Below are 27,456 nucleotides of genomic sequence, written 5' to 3'. Positions count from 1 at the left end.
TTTTCCATAATACAACCTGTTTTTGTTTTGTTTTTTATGAAAACCTTGTTGGAAAGCCCAACTCCTCACAAACTGTTCCTGCTTCTCTTGTTTTAGATGGGTCAATGCCATGGAGGAGGCTACTGTTTTATAGCAGCTGTCACTAAAAACGTCGCCGTCTGTGACTGCTTGAACACAACAAAGCTACCTACTGCATCAGAACTTAAATCAATATGGATTCATCATGTCTTACCAGCTGGGGAATATTGTGACAGTGTGTTTATGTGACTATTTCATCACCAGGAGGGAATTAGACAAGGCTGCCACCCAGTGGTACTGAGGTAAAGTTCAAGGAGTCAGAGGGACGCTACCACGTCAAAAGGCAAACTAAAATCCTCTGATTGAATTCTGATCTATCAGATGAAGACTCTCCTGGTCCCATTGTGCTGATCCAAATGATTTAATGAGAGCCTTAAAAGTTGAAGGCAGCTTGGATCGTTCAAATGGTTCATATATACAAGTTATCGTCTGTTCCATATTTCTTTCCAGGACGATCCCACAGAATGTTTCTGTCCAACTCAACTTCTTGATTCAGTTATATTTCTTTGTATTGTGCTGACTTTTACCACTGGCTTATTTAATCACTCTTACCCCCCCCCCCCCCCCCCCAAACTTCACATCCTTCATATTTGTATGTGAGAAAGTGACCCAGCCAGTGTTCTTTTGTGTATTTAATGTTATTATGAAAAAATATCAAAAACTAACTATGCTATAGTAGTATTCACAGCTAAGGGGAAATATTGGTCATCATGTTTTAGAGATGTTTGCCATTTGAAATATATATTGTGAATTATAAACTGCAGATATTACTGACTTGTATGACTCGTTTGTATAGAAAGTGTGTGACACGATGTTCAGATTAAGAGGTTATTTGGTTCACCGTTGTGTGTGTACATTTTATTACTTCTGGAGTTTCACACAGAGTTACTCTGCTCATGAACGACCTTCAGCGTGACAACCATGCTGCAGTATTTCTTAACGGATGAAAAATTTTGTAATTAAATCTGTAGGTTTTGGGAAATGTTTCATACAGTTCTGAAGTGCCAATTGATTTCTTCCAGTTGAATGCAGTGCAATTTGCAGTAGATGATGAATGTGCCTGAGATGATGTTGAAGATGTTTTTATGTTATCAAAGTACTGTACTACTTTCATGTCTCCTGAAGAGATCTTGACTACATTTTCTTTTCATTTAGTCTTTTATCCTTATTTTGAACACTTCAGTTACAGTACAGTAACAGACGATCATTCAATAGTGCTCTTTTTATTATTGTCTTTCCTCATACTGTATATTATATATACCCTGCTGGATACAATACATTTTAAAACACTTTGAATACATAGAAATTGCTGAAAAAAGCCGTCGTCAAACTACCTACCTTTAACCTGTTTAAGTAACATGAGCCACTCATGTATGCAGTAGTCGGTATGACACTGGACCTTTCCTCTTCTCTACTGATTCTCTATAATCAGACATCGAAAGTCTCTTTTCAATAACCTGAAAGTTTTATCTGCTCCTTTCAGAATGCAGCTGTACATCATGTGATCTCTCATCATTCTCAGCAAACTACATTATTTCTGAGGCATATTTTGTTCTACGCGTAATGTTCCGCTTTTCTACCTGTTTCTTATGTGCCATACATATATCGTTATCATGGATTGTACCCCTTGCATACAGTGTTTTGTAAATGTTTATGTATATAGACACATAAAAGAATAAACTCCTTTAAAATCTTTACTAGTTTGTGTCTGCTGCCAGCTCTTACATTAAAAAAACATAAACAGGGAGGATTGCACATTTAATGTTCAATGATTCCTATAATGGTTCCCCTGCCATAATAATTAATAACATAATCCCTGTATAAGTCATGCCTATATTATGTACATGGGATGATCTGCACACCTTGGATTGTTATTTTTCAGTTATTTATTTATGGTTTATTTGATAAGGACAGAGACAAAATATACATAGACAAACTGTAAACAGCAATCCAATGCAAGTATTATAGTGTTTAAAGCAGGTAATAATTTGCAGGACTCGTTCCTCGAAGGGTTTTTGTGTATATATGTAAAAAATAAAAATAAAAAAGGAAAACTAAAGATAAAAACAATTAAAAAAGGGGAACAAAAAAAACTGGGCAAGCTTCAAGTGATCCAGTACTGTGTTCCAGGATTTTACTGCTTTCATAGAAAAAGCATTCTGAGCTATTTGAGCCAAAAGATGTTTTATTCTATCATTTAGTACACATTTTGGACTCATCCTCACAAACCCTAACCAACCTCACAAGCTGCATCGTGTACTGAAGGGTTGTTTCCACTCACTTTACTCCTGGAGTTGTCGGTAATCTCCGTAAGTGAAGTGAATGGTGCTTCATTCAGCACACACTTGACTGTATTGCAAATGTTTTGGTGGGGCACACACAGTTTATTTAAATATCTCTTTTATCCAGCAGAGGGCAGCATTACACAGTGCCAACTACACGTTTAAAACTTTAGCAACATGCTAATGGAAACCTCTGAGTTCTTCATACATATGTCTGTTTGATATTGAGTGCATTATGTTTGCAGAGTTCAAAGGTTGTATAGGATAGCCCAATTTTATTTTAAAAGGTTATATTTATAAATCCATGTATTTCACAAAAAGAGCAGATAGTAAAAAAAAAAAAAGATTTTAACAGATTTATTGAAACCTCAACTATTGATCTTTATTGTGACATGCCTCAAGAAACCCCACTCATTCTTTTAACATACATGGTGCTACTTCTACACACACTTTCTGAATTTCTTTGTATATTTTTGTATTATAAAAAATCAATGGTCTTCGATACTTTGAAAACGTTTATATCTTTTGATTTTAAAAGAGACAGACAACAGCTTTGATGTGAATCATCTTTTCGATAATATCAGCCAAGCAACACTGTAACATCCTGAGCATTTAGACTGTCTTCATCCTGCTTTAAGTAAATATCCTTTCTAGGGATAACAATTTTCATCCCTGAAATAAAGGGAAACTATTATTTTTCAGCTGTGAATATATTAGACCACAATGGGTAACTTACACTCACACTTATTTACACAAGGGAAACACTCTAATTTTAGGTTAATGTAAGGTGACGTATTTGTGTTATTGTGAGAGAGAGAATACACATTATTACTGTTAAATGTTGCTTTTATGCAGTTGTGATTTGACTACAAGATTTAAAATACACATTCAGGTTCACTACCTGATTGGATTGGTTTATTCTGTGATGGGCCCACTGCCAAAAAGACCTGTAGTATTACTTACTTATAATATGTAAATTGTGTAATCTGAAACTTCTTTTTTCTTTTTTTCTTTTAAACAAGTAGTGTAGAAAATCAGATAGTGGACTTGAATTTATTTGAAAACCAGCCGAGACCCTAATCAGCCCTTTTTTTCAGGCCTTCCACCTCCCAGCCCCAGAAAGACATCAGGGTAATACAAGCCGCTGCAGATAAGTTAATTGGCCAGACTAAAGAATTCCACAGAGCCAAAACAAGTCGACCACAGCCAGGAAAGCAGTTGCTAGTATAAATATTTAATACAGAGCGCAAAGCATTAAGACTTATTTCGTTTTCAATGTTTGCAATATTAATGACGGCAAGTTAACAAGAGCAGTCCCAATGTGGGTTTCTTATGAGGAAAAGAAAAGGGGTGTCACTTAATTTATCAGCCAATACAAGTCTGCCAGTAATTGGAAAACTGGCATTTGAGTTTCTCATGAATGATTTACAAGGTTGTCAATACAGATAAGAAGGAAGAAAAATACAGCAGAGTGATCAGAACAGTTACTTGATACAGAGATCACCTCACTAACAGATGAATAAATATGAAATGACTGCATGTCAGTCAGAAAGTAGGCAGAACAGAAAATAGGAGAATTGGGGTTGCTCTAGATTCTTGATCCCATGAGTGTAAATGACCCAATACTAACTTGAAATAACAAAAGAGAGAAGTGAGAAAGGGATTGAAAGCAGCAAAAGTTGTATATTCGTTGCCCTCAAGAAGCTGAAAGTCAAAGACACCTTGTTCCACTTCTTGTTGTTTTAAACAGGCAAACACATTCATAAGACCTTCCTGTCAGAAGTCAAGAGCTGAGCTGAATTTGATAAGGTAACTGACTTGTAGTATTTTATCGGGACTTCTAAAAATAGTCAAAGGACAATTTCAATGCAATCCAATTCCAGGAGGGAAATAATATGTCAAAAATTCAATACTGCCCTTTATAACTATGCAAAGACAGCAATCTTATGCAGGTGGAAAAACAGTTCACAATTATTCAAACTGATATATAAGTAGCAAAATAAACGTGAGATTATATTGGAACAAGCAAAGTATAAAAAAAATAAATTAACAGATTTTGTTTTATGGGACGGTAGTGAGACCTCATTTAAACTGGCATGTCAAAGGAGCTATCCTCCACCAGCTGAGGTTAAGATTTTCTGTGAGTACAAATGTTTCAGCCGGCAGGATTTCTTAGAGAATTTTAGTCAGACATAGATGATCAGTATGACAAACTAATATAAGCCACTGACCAGAAAACATATGATAATGATACCTATCATAAGGTGGGACATGTACATAACGATGTGCTCACCACTTAAGAGGAAAGCGTCTTTAGCAATATCTAAAAGAGGAAAGTAAGGCTACCCTGATTTTGGAGATAAGCACACTTTAGCAACATGTTTCACCATCACATTACCATGTATGGGCTCAGTTATATGTGTGACAAAGAAACTGTTCTGGTATACCTCAAGGCCATTTGAATGAGGAACCTGCTGAACTCCACAAACAAGCAGTTCTCAGCCTGAAACATGAACAAGGCGTGTAATAATGAAACGATTATTGAGCAAGGATGGGGGAAAAAAGCTGAAGTGCATGAGGAAAGGAAAAGAGGACATTTAGAGAGAGACAGATTTAGTCTAATGTCTCTTGATGAAAGGACCACTTCTCTCCTTTTTTAGGAATTGTTTTTTATAACCTCCCTCTTTTCCTCCCGCCCTCTGTCTGTTCCTCTCATTACTCACTCTGATGTTTGAACTGGCACTGCTGGTATGGCAGAAATGGCCATTACAACAGGAACTGTCTGGATTCCCTGCCTGCAAGTCTAACTCACTCAGAAAACAATAAGTCAAGTTACATAATATCTAGTCTTGCGCTCAAACATGTATTGTCTAACCACAGGTTTATCAATTACAAGGTGACCTTACTCGAGCTGGAACTTTTTTTTCCCACTGCAGACAAAGATGCCACTTGTTTTAACCTTGAAGCTGCTGAGGGTTTTGCTATTCTGCAACATGGGCATTGCAATTGGTTGAAAAAGTGGGACTGATTATCCAGGGCCCCAAAGGAGAAAGGGGCCTTTATTATGCCTGGAATAAATATCTAGTTTCTGTTTGGATTGCTTTAAGTGTTGAACTAGACGTAGTATCGGCTGAATAAATTCATGTGATTCATACCTAACTAAAAACATTGCTATATGCTTTAAAAAAAAGAAGATGCCAAGGAGAAGCATATGTACTACATTCTTTAATATGTTGCTATTGTTTTTTTTTTTTTTAATTTAAACTACAATATAGTTTCAACAACACAAAATGTTTTAACACAAAGCCAAGGTTATTTGAAGTAGTAGTTTTGTCCTATATGTCTTCCTCCAACAATGGCAGATAAATGTTACTTGCTTGCTCAAGTTGACAAAAAAATCTTGCTTCCTCATTCTGATGTAGTTCCTGTTGAATAAGAGTGCTTGGCAGGGACAGAAGACAGGAAGGGCTCCCTGGAGTATAAATCAACTGTATTTTCAGGATGTCAGTTGGCAAAGCCAGACACAGATTTATTGGGGATGGGAGGGGCAGACAGAGTGACTGATCAAAAGTTGTGAAGACATATATCAGCTGGGGTTTCATGTGCTGGTTAAGCATGAGGTCATCCACACGACAAAGAGTTTACCGGGGAGAGATAGTAATGGAAAAAGTCAAGTCATCACTCCAGGAAAGTTTTTTTTAATGGTGTTAGTGTGAGTTATATACTGGTCCCTGGCCTTAAAGGATACATTTCCATTATTAGGGTATGTATCAGTCATTATCACCACAGTGATAACTCTCCAAAAAAACTACTTCAATGTGATAAATGCCTAAATGCAAACTTGAGTTTGGTTGCTTAAGCTTAATTAGTTTGAATATGTTTGTTTTGTTTCGTTTTGAAGGGGGTTTAATATAATGTTTTGTCCTTGAGTGGTTGTTCCATGCTCCGTATTGTTGTGGTAAGGGTAGTTGAGGCACTTCATAGTCTCACTTATTATAATCTCAGTAAGTTTCAACCTTTGTCACCTCTACGTCATTGGTATACCCTTTCCAGAGCTATTTATACCTCTCCATTCTTTCTTATAGTCATAGAGTTTACGTGGGTGGGGGCTGATGACTAAGCACCACGTGGATCCCTGAGCTTTGTGTAGGAGAGGAGGAGTGGGAATGTGGAGGTGCTGTGGGCAGGGCCAATATGGAAATGCATGGCTGTTTGAATGTGCCCACAAAATGTATCCTCTCTAAACTGTAGTGGAGAACAGACCAGGCCAGCTGAGCATTTGGGCATTGCATTGATATTGCTTGTTTGATTGTTCCCCTGCCAAATTCTTATTTATCTGAACACTTATTTGAAGACATTTAGAATTACAGTGGAGCCCAACAATCAAGTCTGACAAGCTGGCTATTTCTTACACTGTTTTTTTAAACGATAAAAGGTTTTAGGGCAAGGTGTTTAAAAGAATAAATTATTCCTATAGCTAAAGCTACACATGATGAAGTAAGCCTATTTCCAATCAAGTATAATGCTGCCAGTCCAGTTCTGCCATGTAGGAAAGAATAAATGAAATGTTTAGAGAAAAAGTCTCTTCTCTACTTCAATGACATGATGAATGTAGCATCACTTATTTGTGTGCTCCTGATTTTTTTTTTTTGTGTGTGTGTGTGTGTGTGGGGGGGGGGGGGGGGGGTGCTCCTGTTTGTGTGTTCCTGGGAATTCACCTGGTTGACGTCACACATTCGCTCCTCTGCCCCTCGCGCTGCCTTATAGCCGCAGCAGAGTGTCGCGCGCACAGGAACAGAGGGAGCTTGAATTAACAGCAGCCGACTATAACACTTCCTTATACAAACTTAAAGATTTCTTTGAAGTCGAAACTCCGGGAAACACCATATCAAACACCAGATCCGGTGCAATCTCTCGACCACACGAGAGACTTTCTCGGCGGAAGAGGTAAGTCACAGTTTGTATGAGGTTGTTAAACTTGTTCGAGGTTGGAAAAAACTTGGGTCTCGATGTTGGTTGACAGTTGTGACAACATAAGTTGCTTGCTAGGTAACTTACTATGTCAATTGTCTTCAGAGTTGGGCTTTTGCCTGGCTTTCAGTGGTGTTTTTACTCTTGCAGAACAGCAGAGCTCTACTGCTGTAGGCATAAGTAGTTGTATTCTAATGTGCCAGTCTGGTGTTGGGAGGGAAAGGATCTAGTCTTTGTTGCTGTCGCGGAATGTCTCCCTCTCTCCCAGTGTTACGGTTGTTACGTAAGTGATTTCGATCCATGTTTTATGGCGTGCAGTGTCGGTCAATGGAGGCTACAGAAACTTAACCTTACTCCAGTGTGTCTGTAAGATCAGGGTTAAAACGACACCGGCAGGGTTGTGTGCTTCAGAAGTTCCTCGAGCCCAGGGTCGTCTCCTGTGACAAGGGGCAACAGAGGAGTCTGTTTCAGCAGGGATGGATCTGGCTAAGTCAGTAGAAGAAGGAAATTGGGTTAAAGGGTGGCGATCATGACAACACCGGCTACCAGTGTAGTAAACAGAAGCTGATGAATATGAATTAGGCTTAAAAGCGCTTTACCCCATTTAAAGAGAGAGTTAGTGAACTAAAAGATAACATGTTCAAATGATCTTTCCTGCTTTGGTTTGAATACGTTAACAACCCTTTGACCCATGGATGCATTTTATGTGAGCAGCCTGTAGCATGTGTAGACCTACGAGTTGTCTAGTGATTTAGGTTACTTTAATGAAAGGCGGCCAGTATTAAGCCTGCCAGAAAAGTGACTGATGCTGTCAGTGTGTAGCCTATCACGAATGCACCACTCATTGTACCACTTTGATACCATCTTTATAACCCTCTTAAATAATAAAGTTGACTCTTCACGAACAGCAGCCAACACTGAATTCAGTTTATTTTATAGGCGGACAAATGGAACAAGTAAAAACACTTAAGCTGAAAGTCATAAATCCACATTTTTAAAATCCCGCAATGGTTGCATTCTGTATTTCAAACTGAATAAAGCAGTTCCATTCTTTAAAAAAAAAAAAATCAGGGTTTTTTTTCTGAAGCTCCAAACCAACCTTTATACTCAGTGTGCAGGGTTTGCAGTGCCAAATAAACCTATCGTTGTTTTTGATGGCTCTAGTATCGAAGGTAAAATCAGTATCAGGGAGGAACATATTGTATCATAATATCCTTTAAAAGCTCCCTTTTAATGATTGTTCAGATTGACCTTAATATTTGATCCACACAGACTGTAGGTGAGTGACACTTGGGCGTTACATCTAATCCACATCCTGATGATTCACTGAGGATGGTTCAAGTTAACTTTACCTGCATTAAAGGGCCAGGTTTCATTCTTTGGTTTCTGCTCCCTCAGAGAGCTGCCACTAGGCCTGATCATGCTGTTTCTTTGTTCATTAAGTTCTCCCATTAACTTCTGTGTTAAACACTATCTATTCTTCTTGGGCTCTTCTTGCTCTTCAGTTGCTGTCGATCAGTCGAACTTGGCACACTGTGGTCTAACCTGCTTTGGATCAGGTTTACATTGTTACACTTAAGTCTACAAATTTTGAATGTCCAAGGTCTGTCTCTCTCTGTTCCTCAGGTTTAGCAGCTGGAATTTCCATTAAATGAACCAGCTAACCATCCACCCTTCATCACCTTATGTAATGCCCTGTGAAGAAGTAGGTCAGGTGGAAATAAAAACGTTCAATACAATAAGATGTGTCAGTAGGATGACTAAATAAGTATGTGGAGATTAGCCTGCATTCTTGTGGCTGTTAACAGGCCTGCGTTCTTGCGTCAGCTCCCATGTTACACCTCACACATGATTTTGAAATGTTCCCCCAATAACTTGTGCAAAGGTCTTGAGTCACACTCTATAACACAATTCTCCGTTTGAAGCAAGACTTTGTATCCTACACTCTTATGTCGGAGCAGCAGGGTGGTGAGCGCCCGTAACTCTATCTGCCTGCAGTTACTGGTGTGTCAATATTGGTTTGTGGCTTCATGAGCAGCTTGGAGGACACGGTTGGGACACCTGCTAAACTCGGGGAGGAGCGGTTACTGATCTCTCAATAGGACAACACGCACATAAACACGTCGCTGACTCATAGATGGAATGGACTGATGTTAGACTTCAGTTGTGTGTTTGAATAATTGATGATTGATTTGGAGATATCGGAGTTGGAGAAGCTTCAGTGATCAAACGCAAAGTCCAAAAATGAATCCATTTATTGCTCAGTTTTTTTTCTAACATTTGTGTAATAAATGTAGATATGAGTGTTATTTATTTGACTTGTGTTTGCAGTGACAAAATGCATTGCATTTGTTAGCTTTAATCTAAATTAGGGAAACTTAGCTTCACACATCTTCAACATAAGTTAGGTAATAAGGTAAGTTTATTCATATAGCACCTTTCGGACACCAGGCAATTCAAAGTGCTTTACACAGGCACAACAAAAGCATTTCAACATTTCACAAGATAATAATAAAAACAATATACACATTTTATAAGGCTAATGAAAGTTGAGATAAAAACAGATGTTAAAAATCAGATTTAGATCCAAATGAGTTTAATAAAGAGTAATTGGTCAACACGAGGTGATTTTATTTCTTGATGAGTAATTTTTGGAAGCTGTTTGAACTCGACTGAGACGTTTGTAAAAAGAGAGTTTTGGAATTATATTTGTCTCAGTAATGCTGGACAGATTGCAAACATGAGTTATTAGTAAGAGCTGCTGTAACGTACCCACATGAGCACAGTCGTTTTGCTTCCTTCTCTCTCTGTCCCACACACTGCTGCTCCTCTCGGTGCTGGGATGGGTTTTTTTTTTTGTCTGCCTTTACCATGACTTTGTGAACTGTGAATGGGGCAGAAATGGACACCGCTCTTAATGCAAGTAGAGAGGAAAAAGTCAGTCTACCTTACTCACACACACTCACGCTCTAACACACTTTAGTGGCAGGATTCATTCCATGCAGCTTTGGCAGGTCTGACACGGGGCCAAAGAGCTCACTGATACTTAGAAGGAGGGAGAGAAAGCAGTCAAAGTCAGAGCGTCCATGTATGCAGGTGGTGCAGCCAGTTATTAACGGGGAGTATGAATTGATTCTGTCTCAATGTGTGTCAGTGTCTACGGTGATAAAAGTATCACAGCATCCATTCTTTGTCTGACCCTGACCTTGAACCAGCAACCTCAGCTCGGATCCCGTTCCTCCTCAGATCGGACTCGCGATTCTTTCCTGTCCTACTTTGACCGTGTGTGTGTGTGTGTGTGTGTGTGTGTGTGTGTGTGTGTGTGTGTGTGTGTGTGTGTGTGTGTGTGTGTGTGTGTGTGTGTGTGTGTGTGTGTGTGTGTGTGTGTGTGTGTGTGTGTGTGTGTGTGTGTGTGTGTGTGTGTGTGTGTGTGTGTGTGTGTGTGTGTTAACATAGTCGAGGAAGAGTGACAGAGGAACACATAAAGAGGTAAAAGTCATGCCTGAGGGTGTTGTGTGTCCCCTGACTACCCAACTCTGTGTGTGTGTGTGCAGTTGAGGAGGGGTTGTTAGAAATTAACCTTGGTGTATGAAAGAAAGGCTTTGATTCTTTCATGCCAGTCTCACTGAAATTCATTAAAGGCTGCTTTGTTCAGCGTTATTACTGCTGCACACTCTGTTAACGCTGTAATACACACCACCTTGTCTCAGGGAAAAACTCTCCCATTAATGATGGTTTTTCTGAGTGTTAACTTGAAAGTCTTTTTTCTGATAAGTTTAACAATCACACATAACAGTGTTTTTTTATTTGAAAAGGAAATGATGTGATTGATTGCGCGGTGGGGTGAATTTGTGTATGTGTGCTTTTATATGTTTTTGTCTTCAGAAATGCATTTGGTTGATTCCATAGAGTTCCATTCTTTCAGCTTTTTTGATTTTTTAATTGGATTTTTTGTAACTGTTTGCCAAACTCTTGCAGTTATGGACAATTTCACATAAATTACAAAGACATTAAAGATACAGTGACGTTATAGTGCGGTATTGACACCTTAACCCCAGTCATTCAAAATAAACTGACTGGAGCATCTCCCTCTGTAGTTTGTCACCATGTATTTTGTACACGTGTCAGGACGCAAAGGAAATGAGGAGAGCTGGGAAAAGGTTTGTTCAAATGAGAAGGGCAGTTTACGCACTCTCTATAAAGAAACACCAGCATCTATCTGTCAGAAAGCACACTTTTACAGAGAGAAACAGCCCTGTTATTTATACTATCAGGGGATGGTTTGGCGTGGAGCTTTCATAAAGAGCAGTGTCATGATTCAGTGGACGCTGACACACAAGCTGCAGACAGCAGACTGGGTCTGATCTGCTTCTTTTAAACATTTTCACTAAGACTTCCAATCTTCCTCTCTTTGTGTTATTTTGAGTCTCTTAAAGTAACTGGAAAACAAACTTGTTTAACCGGAAAATGCTTTCATGCCGGGGTTTCATTTTCTACAATACAATTAATGAATAAATATATGTTACGGTGAGTGTACACTGACGGAATATGCCCAATCACTTCCTGATTTTACATAACAGCAGCATCAAGTGAGCCAGAAAACAACATGAACTCTCACACCCAACTGGCAGCGCTATTTTCATAAAGTTATGTAAGTTTGAAATTCCTATGTAGCTGTTCAGATTAAGTTTTCCCAGCAGGTTTATCTGTCACATGCATCTAATTTGTAATCCTGCACCTTTTTTTCTGAACATCTTGTCGATCCAGTTTTTCTCTGAAGGTCGTCTTCTGACTCTCAGGCAGACACAACTTTGAACTCGTCTCACAGCCCCATTCAAGCCTTTGGTGGTGAACAAACACAGGTCTCGAGTCTTGAAGATGTTTGTATGTGTGTGTATATTAGTCAGACTAAACTGCTGTTTTTCTTTGGCTCACATTATGCCTTGTACACGTGTCAATAACTATGGCTCTGGTTTATTCTTATGTCTCTGTGACAGGGAAATGTACCAGAAACTGAAACTGAAGCAGCCAAATAAGATCCAGCTGTCGTTACAATTGTTTTGACTTCCTGCTGCCACATGCTGAGCACTTCAAGCTCGAGTAAAACGGGCTCTTTTCGCCGTAGACTCTTGACATGTGACACTTAGTGACATGGTCCAGAAGTAATTAATAATGACTGCATCTGACTTAAGTGAGACCGTTTTAATGGAAGCTCACTGGACTGGCTCATGTGGAGATATGATGAGATGACACTTACGATGTTTGTTACATGTGTTTGTGTCCTGCTGTGACGAGTGATTATGTCTGCTGTAATGATACTGTTGCACTGTGGCCGTTGACTTCATCCTCACGTTTTTAGTTTTGCTTGTTTTATTTTGGATCCTCATTAGCTTCGCATAGCGAGAAGCTATTATTCCTGAAGTCCGCAGCCTTTCATCGTGACAATACATTTCACACATTTATAACATAACGTATCATATTGACAATACTTACAGAAAAGTTTACATAAATGAAAACAAAAACAAAAAGAAACAATCACAAAGGCTCCGTATGATTTTCAGCATCTTAACTTGGTTAAGATAACGTGGTTACATAAAAAAAACACACTGTATCCTGCTGCAAGTGAGACTGTCAGAGGGGCTTTGAGGGGTTTTCAGTCAAATAACATACAAAGTAGGAATGATACTGCTGTTTATACGCTGGCTTCCACTGATTGGTTAATGGACATGTGACGATAAGATTAACTGAAGTTATCATGTTAGAGGATCATTTTTCTTTCTCCTCTACCATCATTAACTATCTGAAGTGTTCAAATACTTGTGCTGCTGGATTGTCTTTGAATTGTGATGTCGGCTCCTGTTGACGTCAACAAACCTTCTTTACAGTGTCTAAGTGAGCAAAAACCACCTCGACGTCTTTTCAAAGATTCCCCCTGCACATTTGAAAACTAAATTTGAAGTTTTGATAATTCAATGCTTTCCGACATGCCATTTTTTTTGTTTGTTTGTTTTGTTTAAACGCAGCAATTTAATTTATCTAAGTGTTGATAGGATTGAAAAGTACAGAAACATGTGAAAACTTCAGAGTGTCAAAGAAATGGTCACATGAGTGCTTGTGATATTTAGACAGCGTGCAGTGGTCTGCATTATTTGGGAATTGGAAACAAGAAGTTACCCAGTATTGGGTGTCTGTCTTTTTTGTTGTTGTTGTCAGGAGGACTATAGCAAAGTTCTGGTATATGGTAGAATTAATGAAACATTTAACTGTAGGCCCTGAAGAAGTTTCAGTTCTTCAGCTGTGAGAAAAAAAAAAAGTCCCGTCCAGCGATATACAAACTAGGAATGTCTTACAACATAGGAATATCTCAAAATAACACTGTTGTTGTTTGTGATGTAAAGGAAACTCTGTTGAGGCTGATCTCGGTGTAATTACACCTGTCTTTGTTCAGACCTGCAGATAAAGGTTGACATACAGAAAAGTCCCCAAACCTGCTCTACCTGCTTGATGACTCCTTCCAATAAAAGACATCGCCACTTACTCAGCATACCAAACCTTTGACTGCTACAGTATGTGGCGCATCACCGAGCATAACTTGGATGGTCGTCTGTGGCAGACAGTCACGCGTCTCTATCTTTGTTTGTTGTGCCGCGATGTGTGTAATGGAACATTTTTGTCGTTATAAGCGAATAGTGATTTTTCTTTGTCGTATAATAATCAGATTGTCGTATAATAATCATAGGCGCTGCCTATGCCTGGGTGATATGACAAAAAAAAAGTTGTCCCAAGTGAAATAAAATGATTATCAGTCAATATCAATAATCATCACAACATGTCAAATCAATATTTCTGTCTTCAATTAGTTGAAAGTCTGATCTTTGCTCCCGAGTGAAAGTTGAAGAAACCAGATGGTTAATTGGGATTTAATAATTCATGACAAACTCTGTTTGGACGGAGGAACAGTGCAGCATCATGAGCTCAGAGCTCGGTGCTGTAAAGATGCTGATATAACAGCTGGCTGCTGAGGGTCCACCAACACTGGTTTAGGACGTTTGGTTATTTTTATAGCATTGTGTGTGTTAAAGAGGGATATTGTTTCAAAGGTTTGTGTTGTTGCCTGTTTTAGCCTCGTGTGTCCTCTGGTGTATTTAGAGGTTGAAAAGTGAAAAAGAATTAATTCCTGTGTGTGCCACAAAGTTCACACATAACACAGGCAGAGTATCCAGCTTGAAATGTGCCACTCCCTACCGTCTAAAATAAAAGCACATCTTCAATAGTATTTGTACGAGTAATTAAAAGCTCCTAAAGCCACGTGCTCATGCACAAATCAAACACATTAAAGCAGCCCTCTAATGATTGGCCAATCTGTTTCCATCATTAAGTCGGATTTCTCCTCTGGCCTACCCTCTAGTGTGTGTAGTCTTTAGCTTTCCCTCCCCTTTGCTCTTTTTCTCGACCCACCCCTTCCCCATTGCATGTGCTCATTTTTTCCACTCTCTCTGGGGGAAACAAGGCTCTCTTTTCTATGTACCACTTCTTGTATATGTACATTTGTGTGTGTGTGTGTGTAGTGTAGAGAGAACATTGTAAAGGGACTCTTGAAAGGGGATGTGTTTGGTAAACTCCATGGCTCTGATTTACAGTGTTTGTGTTTGCGTGGGCCGTCCCATGAAAGCTCTTAGAGTTTGTTTGTTTTTCACCCTCCTGACCTCACCCAGACACGTTCACTTGTTCAGCCTTTAGATCCCCGACGGGCTTACAGGATCAGTGAAAACCTTCAGCAGCGACAACGGTCAAAAAGTGTCATTTTAAGTCTCTGCAAAGAGTGAAAACTGAAAATGCAGATTTTCCAAACTATAACAAACTACATGATGTAAAGATGTAGCTATACATCTAAATACCTACAGGCTTCTTTTTTATTAATCCATGTTTGTGCAACTAGCTAGCATGAACTCAAGTTACATTCAGTGGACACTTAATGTAGGTCAAAGCAATTTTAAAGCCATTATTTAGTAATCAAATATTTTTGGAGGGCCTTCACGTCAGTGTTAGTCATTCACTTCCCCTCCAGACGTCTTTTTGCTTGTCTGAAATATCCATCGAGTGAAGTCCCCGCCGTCAGCCTGTTTCTACATGGCCAGGCTGTCTGTTGCACTCCACAGAGCCTGAGTGATTCAGTTTAACAACACGTATCAATTTCAAACATTCACACAGAACTGTTCAGTGGAAACACGGCAGTCCTCCTGCTCATAACCAAGTCCATGAAGTGATCAGAGACAACCAGCATGAATGAGAGAAACCAACTAAAAGCAAACGTTTCTTCTCGCGTGTGATGAATTATTGTAGCAGAAAATGTGATGCTAAAAGTCCCGCGTCCTCACACTCAGTGAAGAGAACGATCCATCCCTACGTTTTGCTTGAAGTATTTATTTGAAATAAACGTCATCTCTCGAAGCAGCTGAACATCCTTGAGTTGTTCCACTGATGATGTTTGCCTCAAACCAAAGGCTTGCCATCTCCCTCAATGAATAAACTCCGATCATGGTAATGAGACTATGAGGGCACGAGATCACGTTACGGAACTTAAAAGCTGACAAAAAAAAAATGCTGTACTTAGAAACCTCTGCAGGATTTTGTCACGGCTTTGGTAATAAGGAGGAGATTGAAATTCTCCCGTGGTTGCTGCTAAACTGTGACATAGCACATGTTAACTGGTGTGAAATAGTCTTGATAGCATGTACGGTTCACTAAGTGTGTGTGTGTGTGTGTGTGTGTGTGTGTGTGTGTGTGTGTGTGTGTGTGTGTGTGTGTGTGTGTGTGTGTGTGTGTGTGTGTGTGTGTGTGTGTGTGTGTGTGTGTGTGTGTGTGTGTGTGTGTGTGTGTGTGTGTGTGTGTGTGTGTGTGTGTTTACAGCTCCTCTATACAGCACAAGGCTCGACTCGCTGCCATCTAAGCTCAGAAATATTTCCCCCTCCTGTTTGGTTTGGACACGGCCCCTTGGAGGGTTTCAGCAGCTCCAGTTTAGCATGAAAGAAATCCAATTGAGGGCACACTATTTGTCCTGCAGCTGAAAGCACAAAACACATGTTGTTTTCTCCTTACACCTCAGGGTGTCCAACTGATGCTTACTTCTTCTTCTCATCATAGATTTTAACGTTCTTTCCCTTAACTCTATTTAATATTTATTAAACACTATTTAACACTAACTCATTAACAGTTGCTAGTACACACTTTAGATCAAGTCTCCACCTCTGTGCAAAATCATCTGTTAGTTAAGACGGATCCTGCTCAGCCAGGCGAATGACTGTTTCCCTTTTACAAGAAGCAGCGAAAGAGGAAGTGTACCGCAAGCAAGACAAGTTACACTTAACAAATCTGTCAGTGAAGCAACGCAGAATGAAGTAAGAGCTGGAGCCTGTAGCAAGCTGTGTATGCTATGTCAGTTTTATACTTTAGTTCGTTGGTCTTTCACTGATAATGTTTTTATAATAGCACAAGTGAACGAGGTTGACTAGCTTCACGAATGACCTGAAATACATCTACTCCTTTCGTTATACGTCTTTTTAAAATAGATCTAAGAGTGCCGTTTGAACTGTCTGCCTTTGGACCGCACAGCGCTTCTCCAGACTGACTCTAAGCCAGGCAGTGAGAAACAACAGAACAGCTTGGAGAATGGGTGAGGCGTCTTTGAAAAAAAAGCATTGAGTATGCATCTGTCCCCGGAGACGACCAACAGAAAGAGGAAACACTGGAACGTGTGCAAAAGGAGGCTGCTGCTGCTCACAATCACCAAGACTGAAGAAAGTGATGACAAGTTCAATAATCAGAATGTAAACATTACAGCTGCAACATGACACAGCTGCTTTTCTTGTAACATCTGTTTGTCTTTTTCTTCTTTCACACGTGGACTCTCTGACTGTCTCAGACATGCAGACCTTTTCATTTTCTGTTGATCTCATGTGCAGAGTTTGGGATATATTATTTCTCGCAGCCAGTTTCCAAAGTTGTGTCTTCAGTTAGACATGGTTACGTCCTTGGTCGTTGTTTTCTGAGAACACGGTTAGCCACTGGTTCTCTTCCTTCCTGTGTTCAGGGAGGGACTAAGCAATAAAAGTACAAGATGAGCCTGTGTGGTTGATTCTGTGTGTGCGTTTTTGTCTCGTGTGATGTTCTAACAGGGAGTCTACGTCTTTCTCCAAGAGGCTTATGTGAGCCGTCACCATGGCACCCTTCCTGCGTATTGCCTTCAATGCTTACGATGTTGGCGTTTTGCCTTCCCTGTCTGAGCCGCCCATCTGTGCCATCAAGATGAAGGAGTCTGTCAACACAGGTACACACACACACACACACACACACACATGAACGCACTCATAATGCTGTCGTGACAGGGGAGTGGTAAAGAACATCAGATTACGTCCAAAAGAGCAAGTTTTATTGCTTTAGCACCTAACTGGTTCAAGTCTCAAAAAATCCATAAGCAATCCCAAAACTTGACGGCTTAATAACTCAAGAAACTTTGTTGTGGATTTTTTGTAATGGTTTTTCTTGGAAAAGCAAAAGATAATCTTTTTTTTCTCCCCACTGTTTTTTGATAGAGCGAGGAAAAACCTTGGTCCAGAGGAAGCCCACCATGTATCCAGCTTGGAAGTCCACGTTTGACGCTCACATCTACGAGGGGCGTGTCATAGAAGTAGTCCTCATGCAGAGCACAGAGGAGCCATTGGCCAAAGCCACCGTGGGCGTGTCTGTTTTGGCCGAACGCTGTAAGAAGTCAAAGACCAACAGCTGCGCCGAATTTTGGGTCGACCTGCATCCCTCAGGGAAAGTCCAGATGGCAGTGCAGTTCTTCCTGGAGGACAGTGATGCAGGTATGCTTCTAAAATACTACATTTGACCTTTTGTATACTTTTCTACTGCATTAGATATTTAAAAGCATTTAATATTTAAAAGCATTTAACATTGTTTACATCTCTCACACATCATATTTTATGTTGTTTTTCACATTTGAAACTCACATCTCCTTCATTAGTTCCATCAACTTGGTTTGATCAGACTTCATCAACAGTTGCCTAGCAACTATAGCAAGAAGCCCAACATCTGTAACCATATTGAGCTTCAAATAATACTGAATCCTGATTCCAAATGAACTATGTGAAATCACAGCCCAGGTGATTGTCACACGTCAGAACAGCAGAAACAGACATCTGTCTTAATGACAGAAACTTTTCCACCTCTGAGAAACAAACGTTGACGCTCTGTTCCTTGTGAGAGATTTAGTGCATGTTAACAACTTTGTTAATACTTTGACATTCGTTTAAAAGGAAAGTGCGCTACAAATAAAATGTATCATCAGGAATATTAACCATGCTTGTAAAACAGTGTTCCCTGACCGGGAATCGAACCCGGGCCGCGGCGGTGAGAGCGCCGAATCCTAACCACTAGACCACCAGGGAGTGGTGACCTAGGCTGACTGTCTGCAGCACATGGCTGGTGGGAAACAACCCTCACCCCCTCTTTTGTTCCCCCACTACTTCCATGTGGCCTTTAGAAAATCACGCCGCTTCACTGCTCTCTACTGGCAGATCACATTCATAGTTTTGTGTTTCCTTTCCTGTATTTTCGACTCACAAGCACAGTTGATAAGTTACTCATTGTGCTGAGGACATTAGTCTCACCTCACCTGTAACTACCACACAGTGTTGTGTAGTAGTCTTCCTGTACTTACTTCACTCGGCCAAAGGTTAAACAAAGGAGCCATAAATGGCTTGTGTTGCATTGCCCCATGAAGAACGTGCATATTTTAGTGTTTTGTTGTGTTTTAATTAAGTGCTATAAATCCTCTTTGGTTTATCATGAAAAGCGGGGAAACATTAAAACATGAGGCTGTTCTGCTAAGATGAAGTCACTTAAAAGAAGAAGCACAGATGATCCACCGTTGACAGTTTGAGTGTAAACCCCATTTCTCTTTATCTGCTTTTAAAAGTACATCTTGGTTTTACTTCTGCTGTCAGATGCAGAAGTGACAAAGCAGTGGCGAGCAGCGATGTCTCTGTTGAGCATCTCCCAGCATGGTGTGGGATTTTCTGAAATTTATAAACTTATTTTATTCAGGGGGGGGCTCATAGGGAACACAGTGGTGGGGCACTGATCAGGGCTGTGTCGCGTCGGTTGAGAGAACTGTTTATCTCTTGCTGTGACAGAGCTCCAACTTCAATCAGCTCCCACCTACGCACTCCACAGGTTTCCTGAAAAGCAGCCCGCAGTATTTTAAAGCGTGTGTGAACAGCCCTTAATGCCTCTCTGACTCCCCCGTCTTCATCCTCTTCCTCTCACCCTCTGCCTCTCTCCGTCTCCGTCTCTTGGCTCAGCTCACTGAAGCGTTCTCAAAACATAAACATCTGTCAGCAGAACGGCTGATGAAAAAATAAGCTTGTCTCCCTCGCACATACTCACTCTTTCCCCTTTTCCCTGTCAATCACTTGTCTCTTTAAGACGGCTTTTTCAACATCCCCTCCTACACTGTCCCCTCCCCTCTTCCTGCCTCCCATCATCCCAGTTATCAACTCTATCGTCATTGTTTACGTCTCTCACACCTCTTTTAACCTGTGACAGTCAGAGCTGTTTATCGAAAATATCGTTACAGCTGGCCTCTTTGTCTTATTCTGAGCTTTGTACAAAATGATGACTGTGATGTCATTTTAGTAATATCTCTCATCGAAAAACATTGTATAAATAGCTTGTTGGGGAAATTAATGATTTTACTGATCAGCCCTGTTATCATTTTACCTCTCAGGGAAATCTAAATATGTTTATTTGAATATCTTAAATGAAAGCAACAGTTTGATTTGTCATTTTGATTTGTAAACTGATGTCTTTCCTCAGCGGCGTGTAAGCCTTCAGTAAAACTTCCTCCTGAAGATGGTGTCATGACCCTCAACAGGAGGAGAGGAGCCTTCAAGCAGCCCAAGGTTCACGTGATCAAGAATCATGAATTCACCGCCACCTTCTTTCACCAACCCACCTTCTGCTCTGTCTGCAAAGAGTTCCTCTGGTGAGATGCCAAGTCCTCGCTTTTGTTACATTAAAACTATGAATAACACACTTCGATAGACAACAATGTTTTAACATATCAAATGTACCTTTCTGCTTCAAGGTTCAAGGTTTACTTTATTGTCAATTCCAAAATATGTCAGACGTACAGTGAAATCGAAATTACGTTTCCCCCCTCCCCATGGTGCAATGTAGATCAAAAAAGGTACGGTAAAATATGAAATAAAACGAGGTAAAAAGGACAAATAATGTTTGACCTTCAATAGTTTTTTGTATCTGTTTGATTCCACACAAAGAACTTGGTTGTAATTTCCAATGCGTCTGAGTCTGACTTTAACCACTTCTTCACCTCCCTGCTTGTTTGACTGCATTATAATGAATATCAGTGTTCTGGCTGGACCGTTTGAGCTGTCACCTACTGTGTGGTCTTTGGAGCTCCAATGACACGACAAGTAACTGTTGTCTTTTTAGAAAAGTCCAGCCCTCCAAAAAATGTTTCCTAAAAGACTTCCACTTTAAGTATTTTACAAACTAGAGTTCTGGGTTGGTGGTTCACAATGGTTAGAGCAATAACAGGACAGCTATTATGACACTGAGTCACTGTCTGGTGAAATCCCACAGGGCTGTCATGTTGTCTGCTGCGTCTCCCAAAAGCCCCCCCCCCATCATATTTCCCCTTTAGAGATATCTAATGTTTTATTTACTGCATATGTGGGACTGTGTGGCCACTCATCGTTTAAATGTTGAAAAACAACTTTATGACCTAATGTGGAAAAAGTATCTTCCAGCTGTGCTGATAACAAACATTACTTCTTTATGTCTCATACAGGGGGCTCAACAAGCAAGGTTACAAGTGCAGGCGTGAGTGATACTCTAACCTCTATCTTTTTTGGCACATTTTTATATTTCTTGACTTTTTTTTGTTTTGTTTTGCTGATTTATTTATTTATTTCACGTTTTTTTCCCTCCCAGAATGCAATGCAGCAATCCACAAGAAATGCATCGAAATCATCATTGGCAGGTGCACTGGGACTGCTGCTAATAGTCGTGACACTGTGGTGAGCAAGTTTTCTCCAACATCAATCTTAGACCTCAACAATTGTTAGACTGTTATCACTTCAGCTATGTTTGAATGATAACTGTGTGTTTCCTCTTGCTATGTATCATGAATTAGGTCATATTTTAAATTCTAACCAGAAACAAAACATACTTTCTTTTGATTAAGGGCCACATTTCTTTAGTCCAGCAGAAAATAGTCAACCAAAGTCTACAAACACCCTATCAAGTGATTTTCATTTGGTTTGTTTAAATATTGGCAGTAGATTTTTTTTGGTTTAGACTCCACATGCCACTCATAGTTTCAAATGGACGGACTTTAATTTTCAGTGTGCAGCTTTATGTTGGTATGTAATGTATTTCTGTGCTTTAGTTCCAGAAAGAGCGCTTCAAGATCGATATGCCACATCGCTTTAAGCTCTATAACTACAAAAGCCCCACCTTCTGTGACCACTGTGGTAGTTTGCTGTGGGGTCTCTACAAACAGGGCCTAAAATGTGAAGGTGTGTAGCATGTGATGTCTCGTTTTGTCTAAAAAGTTATATCTGACTACCTCCTGAATACTGATATTATTCTGTTTCATTTGACTCGGTCTCTCCAACGATGTATTTATCACTCCTTTTGACCAGACTGTGGCATGAACGTACATGGTAACTGTCAGAAGAAAGTGGCCAATCTGTGTGGAATCAACCAAAAACTACTGGCAGAGGCGCTGTCTCAAGTCAGCCAGGTTTGAACTGTTACTTGTTTTTTTATTTATTGATGCAAGGTTTTTTTTGTATGTGTGGACTGTGTGCACATTTAAAGAAAGTAAATGTTTTCTTAATTTTAGAGAGCACATTGTTGACTGTGGATAAATGTTTCAGCAAGATTTCTCCATCTCTAGAAATCTAGCACGAGGAAGTCAGAAACCTCTGGCGGTACAGCAGATATCGGGATCTACCAAGGCATAAATGATGCAACAGTGGACCCTAGTGGTGAGTTAATATTAGTGCAGAGTTGTTTGATTTAAATCAAGGTTTTGTTTTGTTTCGTCAGAATGGGTGGATGTTGTTGCTGATAATCTGAGTTTGCATGTATATTTGCATTGAGGTTTGCATTTTTATTCATTCTGTTGGTTTAAATGTTTTTACAGCAGGTACAGATCGTAAGGCACATGATCGCCCAACCCCAGCCGCAGCTACATGTCCCCGCGTCAGCCTCACACTCAACCAACTGGTACTCCACAAGGTGCTGGGAAAAGGCAGCTTTGGCAAGGTAGGCCCTGCCGTCTCCATGCTTCTCTTTCTTTTCCTGGATTTAACATGATCATATTATTCTGGAGGCAACATTGACAGTCACTGTGAGCTGAGTGTTGGCCAATGTATGTTACACATGTGGGAGAAATAACCACTTATGAGAGTTAGCTTTGTACATGGACATAATCTGGTAGAAACAACGCACCACTTCCCTTTATGGCAGTTTGGAACAACTTGTGACAATAGAAAGACAAATAAATACGACTTCCAACACAGGGAAGCTCTGAAGGGCTGCTGCAAGGAACTGATCTCTCCAATGAATAATTTCTTAGTAAATACTTTCTTTAAAGCACAAAGCTTTCATTGAAGTGTGTGCGCAACCCTGTGTGGAAGCACATGGTCCTAAAGGTCAAAAGTCATTTAAAAAAATCAATAATATACATTGCTCTTGTTAAAATACTTTGTAATTTCTTAAAATTCCCATAAAATACATTTAAAACATTTCTTAAATTTCCTGCAAAATAGTGCATAAAAACTTTTGAAATTTCTGTAGAATGCCATTTCAATTACCGTAGGTTACATGTCTTCTCTCATCTTAAGCCTCAGTTTTTAAATGCTCGTAAGACAGACAGTGGAGTGCTGCGGAGGTGTCCTGGTGGGTTAGTGGAGAATTGAAGATGAGTTGATATCAAAGGCAGTTGTAGCCTGGTGGCAGTGCTTTAAACATCCAGTGTCCTCATGGAGCTTTACTGAAATCAAGCGTCTTGTATGTCTGAAAGAGGAACAGATATAAAGAACTTCTGTATGTGATTATACGCTGTTCTGATTGTACTCCATGAAGCTTCTGGGATCACTCTGATGAATTGCTCACTCACAGCGATTTTGACACCTCAGGTGCTGCTGGCGGAGCTGAAGGGGAAGGGGCAGTTCTTCGCAGTGAAGGTTCTGAAGAAGGATGTGGTTCTCATGGATGATGATGTGGAGTGCACCATGGTGGAGAAAAGAGTCCTGGCCCTCGCTTGGGAGAACCCTTTCCTCACCCACCTCTACTCCACGTTCCAGTCTAAAGTAAGTAAGCTGATACTGATCATGTTTTAAGATATGTCTGCCTTTATTGAAAGGAGTGGATAGAATGGGGAAAGAAGGATGATGGAGAGGGGGATGAAATGTGGGCGAAGTGCTGAGAGTCGCAGTCAGACCTTGATCCGAAGCTCCCTGTTTTTTAAATCTTCGTGTTTCATTTTCTGTCATTGAGAGCTGACAATTAAGTGTCGTTTGCACAGGAGCACCTCTTCTTTGTAATGGAGTACCTGAATGGAGGCGACTTGATGTTTCACATCCAAGACAAAGGTCGCTTCGATCTCAACAGAGCCACGTAAGCACACTGAGATACTGTCAAAAGAACTAGGAGTGATAAAGCCAATGTCCTGAACCACAAAGTACTATCCTTATCCCCTTGCTTTTTACTGTAGGGAATAATTACAGAAACATTACATGTAAAATAAGTCATGATAATTGAATGTTGTTTGCGTGTTTCCACCTTCAGGTTCTATGGGGCTGAAATCGTAGTAGGACTGCAGTTCCTCCACTCCAAAGGAATCATCTACAGGTAGGACCCAGAAGTCACTCTATGCTGCAGTATATCTGTAGTCAACCTCTTGCTGAAAAAGAGAAGACTTAGGGCACACTCATAATGGGCAATCCATACTGAAGCAAAGCACATCTAAGCCCTAAAGTCTGGTTCATTCGGTGGTACACTTTATCTTGTGAAAAAGGTTTTTTTTGTTTTTCTTGTTTATATGTTTATGTTGCTGTTTTTATATGTTGTATGTCTGCCTATTGGGCTTAGAGCCTGTAATAAAGTTGATATATATACACGAGTACGAGTAAGCAGGTACACAATGAGAGCAGCCTTCATTATGGAGAGTGTCATGGCTGTATCTAAATAACACGACTCAAAATAAGCCACAACGTCATTCAAAGAGCTCGCTTCTTCTCCGATGTTTTGTTTTCTCAAGTCTGCCTGTCTTGTAACTAAGCCTGCTTCATGATCACTTAATTCATTCATGTGTTGTATGACGATGTTATATACAAGAGGTAACTGTGCTCAGGACCAATTAGTCCTGGAGAACAGGCCAGCGGGGGAATGGAAAGGGGGGGGTAACCTTCGGGACAACTGAACAGGATCTGAAGTATTACAGTGGGAAATCCCAAACAAACACATTATACAGTAACAGTACTGGTCCTATAATATACATCTCTTTTTGGTTCTGTTCAGAGATCTGAAGCTTGACAATGTGATGCTGGACAAAGATGGACACATAAAGATAGCAGACTTTGGCATGTGTAAAGAGAAGGTGTTTGGAGATGCCAGAGCCACGACATTCTGTGGGACACCTGACTATATCGCACCCGAGGTAAGATTTTTTTGCTTTGAAAATTGTGTTTTTTTATTTATCTTTATTGTTCATGAATCCTCATATCAATTCAGAGTGTGTGTGCGTGTGTGTGTGTGCCCTCTCGTGGTCATAAGGAGGCATGGCCGTATCACTAGGCTTCTGTTATTCTGGTTAAAGGTTTTCACCTTGACCATGTGCCCTTGTTTTTGTCCATGACTAATTCATGTTGTGAAACTGTCCCTCTTCTCAGATCCTGTTAGGACAGAAGTACACCTTCTCAGTAGACTGGTGGTCTTTTGGTGTGCTGGTGTACGAGATGCTGATTGGTCAGTCGCCTTTCCAAGGTGATGATGAGGATGAGCTTTTTGAGTCTATTAGGACAGACACCCCTCACTATCCTCGATGGATCACCAAAGAAGTCAAGAGCCTGCTCGAGCTGGTAACTATGAGGATCCGTATGTTATTAGTAAACCTTTATGAACCATAGTTTGTAAAAGCGTCCTCACATGCCAGGAATGTAATGCATACATGCCTCCTTGTCACTTTATAATATTACCAATGTGTGGTGTTTCCGTGCAAAAAATGACTCCATACTTTCCCTCCTTTTAATATTCCAGTTGTTTGAGCGAGATCCCACTCGCAGGTTGGGTGTAGTGGGAGACATCCGTAGTCACCCATTCTTCAAATCCATCAACTGGCAAGCACTTGAGAAGAGAGAAATGGTTCCTCCTTTCAAGCCCAAAGTGGTATGAGCCTGTGATACTGTATTGTTCCTTAGCAAACAAATGAACCAAAGGTGCATGTATGTGAACATGATAGCAAGCACCAAGAAGCTAATCACTTTACTGTGCTTTATTACCTTAACCTTACTGAAATTCTTAACCTGCCACCCACAGAAATCCCCTGGAGACTACAGCAATTTTGACAGAGAGTTCCTGAATGAGAAGCCGCGACTGTCCCACGCCGACAAGAACCTCATTGAATCCATGGACCAGGCAGCATTCGCTGGCTTTTCCTTTATCAACCCCAAACTGGAGAACATATTAAGCAAATGAAAAAGCATCATCGCTTTGTCTTCCTGTGGCCAAACTGGATGGAGAAAAGGAGCATAGAAGATTTGGGCCTGGCTATATCAGAGGATGATATAATATGAATCCAGGGTGTTTGCTGACGTCGAAAGCAATAACCCTGTCTCAGCTGTCAAACTGTAAACAGTAGATGTACTGTATAAAGATTATAAAACTCCAGGAAATTAAGGAAGGTTCAATTCTTCCACATCAGTGCTACTTTAATCAATGCTGGGGGCTCAGTGATGTTCTCTTTTATTTTGTTATTGTTCCTTGTGATTACATTTTGATCCCATACAAATAATACAATGTACTGTATTTAACAATAGAATTCACAGGTACATGCATGCCATTCTTTTAAGTTATATACATATATGCATTAGACATACAAATCAACAGAGTTCACCAGTACATAATGTACTCTTCCCCTGTTTCCTTTGCCAATAATATGCCTCTTATCGCACTCAACCTGTCTTTGTATTTTATCAAAATCATACGCTTGTGCAGGTACCCTCTTTTAGATGTATAGGTGCTACTCAGTCTTTATTATTATTTACCTCTGATGACAGACGGATAAAGGCACGAAATAACAACAATTGTACCAAATTAAAAATATAATGGTTTTTCCCCTAATCCTTTAGGGTGCCATTTGTGTCAAACCTCTTGCTTTACATCTAACTGAAGCATAATGCAAACAATCATTCCATACTACTAAGTGTCTTGGCTGTTATCAGATTCACAGTAGAACTGCAGCAGTGGTGATACTGAAGCTCTACATCTCTATATGTTGAAGGATGTGTAATTTTTGTGGGAGAGATGGGCATTTCACTTTAATTTTAAAGTGTATTATATTACTTGAATGTAGGATTTTTAACATGAAAATAATGAGAGCTGTATATTGCAAAATTGTATGTGCACCATTAGCTGTCTGTGAATTATGGGTATACTTTTTTTTACTCTGCTGGTCTTTCACATCAGATTATAAATAAATATCTTGTAAACTCTAAATCCCTGTCAACCTGTGTCACTTGACGTCAGTTTGAATGGTATTTACATATGCTGTTCACCTGTGCCTCACGAGGCTTCTTATATAAAGGCTCTTAAAAACAATCCTTTTGTAAAGCCTCACATGCAGGAGAAATTCCAATCACTGCACTCCCGCTGTTATGGTATAGTCCTCCTGTCAGGGCTCGTTTCGCTGAATACTGCTCTCGTTGTACACAATGGCATAGCTTTTGAGTACGTCACAAGCTTGTCTGTGTAAAAGAACCTCAGTACATCAGGATATTTGTTGGCATGAGAGACAGAAGTGTCAGGG

The 27,456-nt window shown here is 40.1% G+C and overlaps 2 protein-coding genes across 3 annotated transcripts in view; both read left to right on the top strand.

The window, feature by feature from the left end:
- Positions 1–1,775, top strand: part of fgd5a (FYVE, RhoGEF and PH domain containing 5a) — a 34,425-nt gene extending 32,650 nt beyond the window's left edge. For both annotated transcript variants that reach the window (XM_079341216.1, XM_079341215.1), the window contains exon 21: positions 97–1,775. In XM_079341216.1, coding sequence (XP_079197342.1) covers positions 97–133 — 37 coding nt within the window. In that variant the 3' untranslated portion in view covers positions 134–1,775. The remainder of the gene's footprint in view (positions 1–96) is intronic.
- A 5,348-nt stretch (positions 1,776–7,123) lies between these two features.
- Positions 7,124–27,146, top strand: prkcdb (protein kinase C, delta b). The gene is made up of 17 exons (XM_079341219.1): positions 7,124–7,307; positions 17,507–17,658; positions 17,924–18,196; positions 20,211–20,379; positions 21,208–21,239; positions 21,351–21,436; positions 21,808–21,937; positions 22,064–22,164; positions 22,321–22,411; positions 22,570–22,691; positions 23,567–23,740; positions 23,956–24,047; positions 24,219–24,281; positions 24,951–25,089; positions 25,322–25,510; positions 25,689–25,817; positions 25,968–27,146. The coding sequence occupies exons 2-17, from the start codon at positions 17,550–17,552 to the stop codon at positions 26,124–26,126; spliced, it is 2,058 nt and encodes a 685-aa protein (XP_079197345.1). The 5' UTR covers positions 7,124–7,307; positions 17,507–17,549; the 3' UTR covers positions 26,127–27,146.
- The last annotated feature ends 310 nt before the right edge of the window (positions 27,147–27,456 follow it).

Source organism: Symphodus melops (genome assembly GCF_947650265.1).
Source record: "Symphodus melops genome assembly, chromosome: 4".
Classification (NCBI taxonomy): domain Eukaryota; kingdom Metazoa; phylum Chordata; class Actinopteri; order Labriformes; family Labridae; genus Symphodus; species Symphodus melops.
The sequence above is the reverse complement of the archived record's forward strand: the minus strand, read 5'-3'. Positions and strand labels throughout refer to the sequence as shown.

Bases quoted from the DNA above. Each gene is read 5' to 3' on its own strand.
- prkcdb (XM_079341219.1), top strand. From the start codon at position 17,550: ATGGCACCCTTCCTGCGTATTGCCTTCAATGCTTACGATGTTGGCGTT. The intron at 21,437-21,807 runs GTGAGCAAGTTT...TCTGTGCTTTAG, and splicing joins CTAATAGTCGTGACACTGTG to TTCCAGAAAGAGCGCTTCAA. The intron at 22,412-22,569 runs GTGAGTTAATAT...ATGTTTTTACAG, and splicing joins TGCAACAGTGGACCCTAGTG to CAGGTACAGATCGTAAGGCA.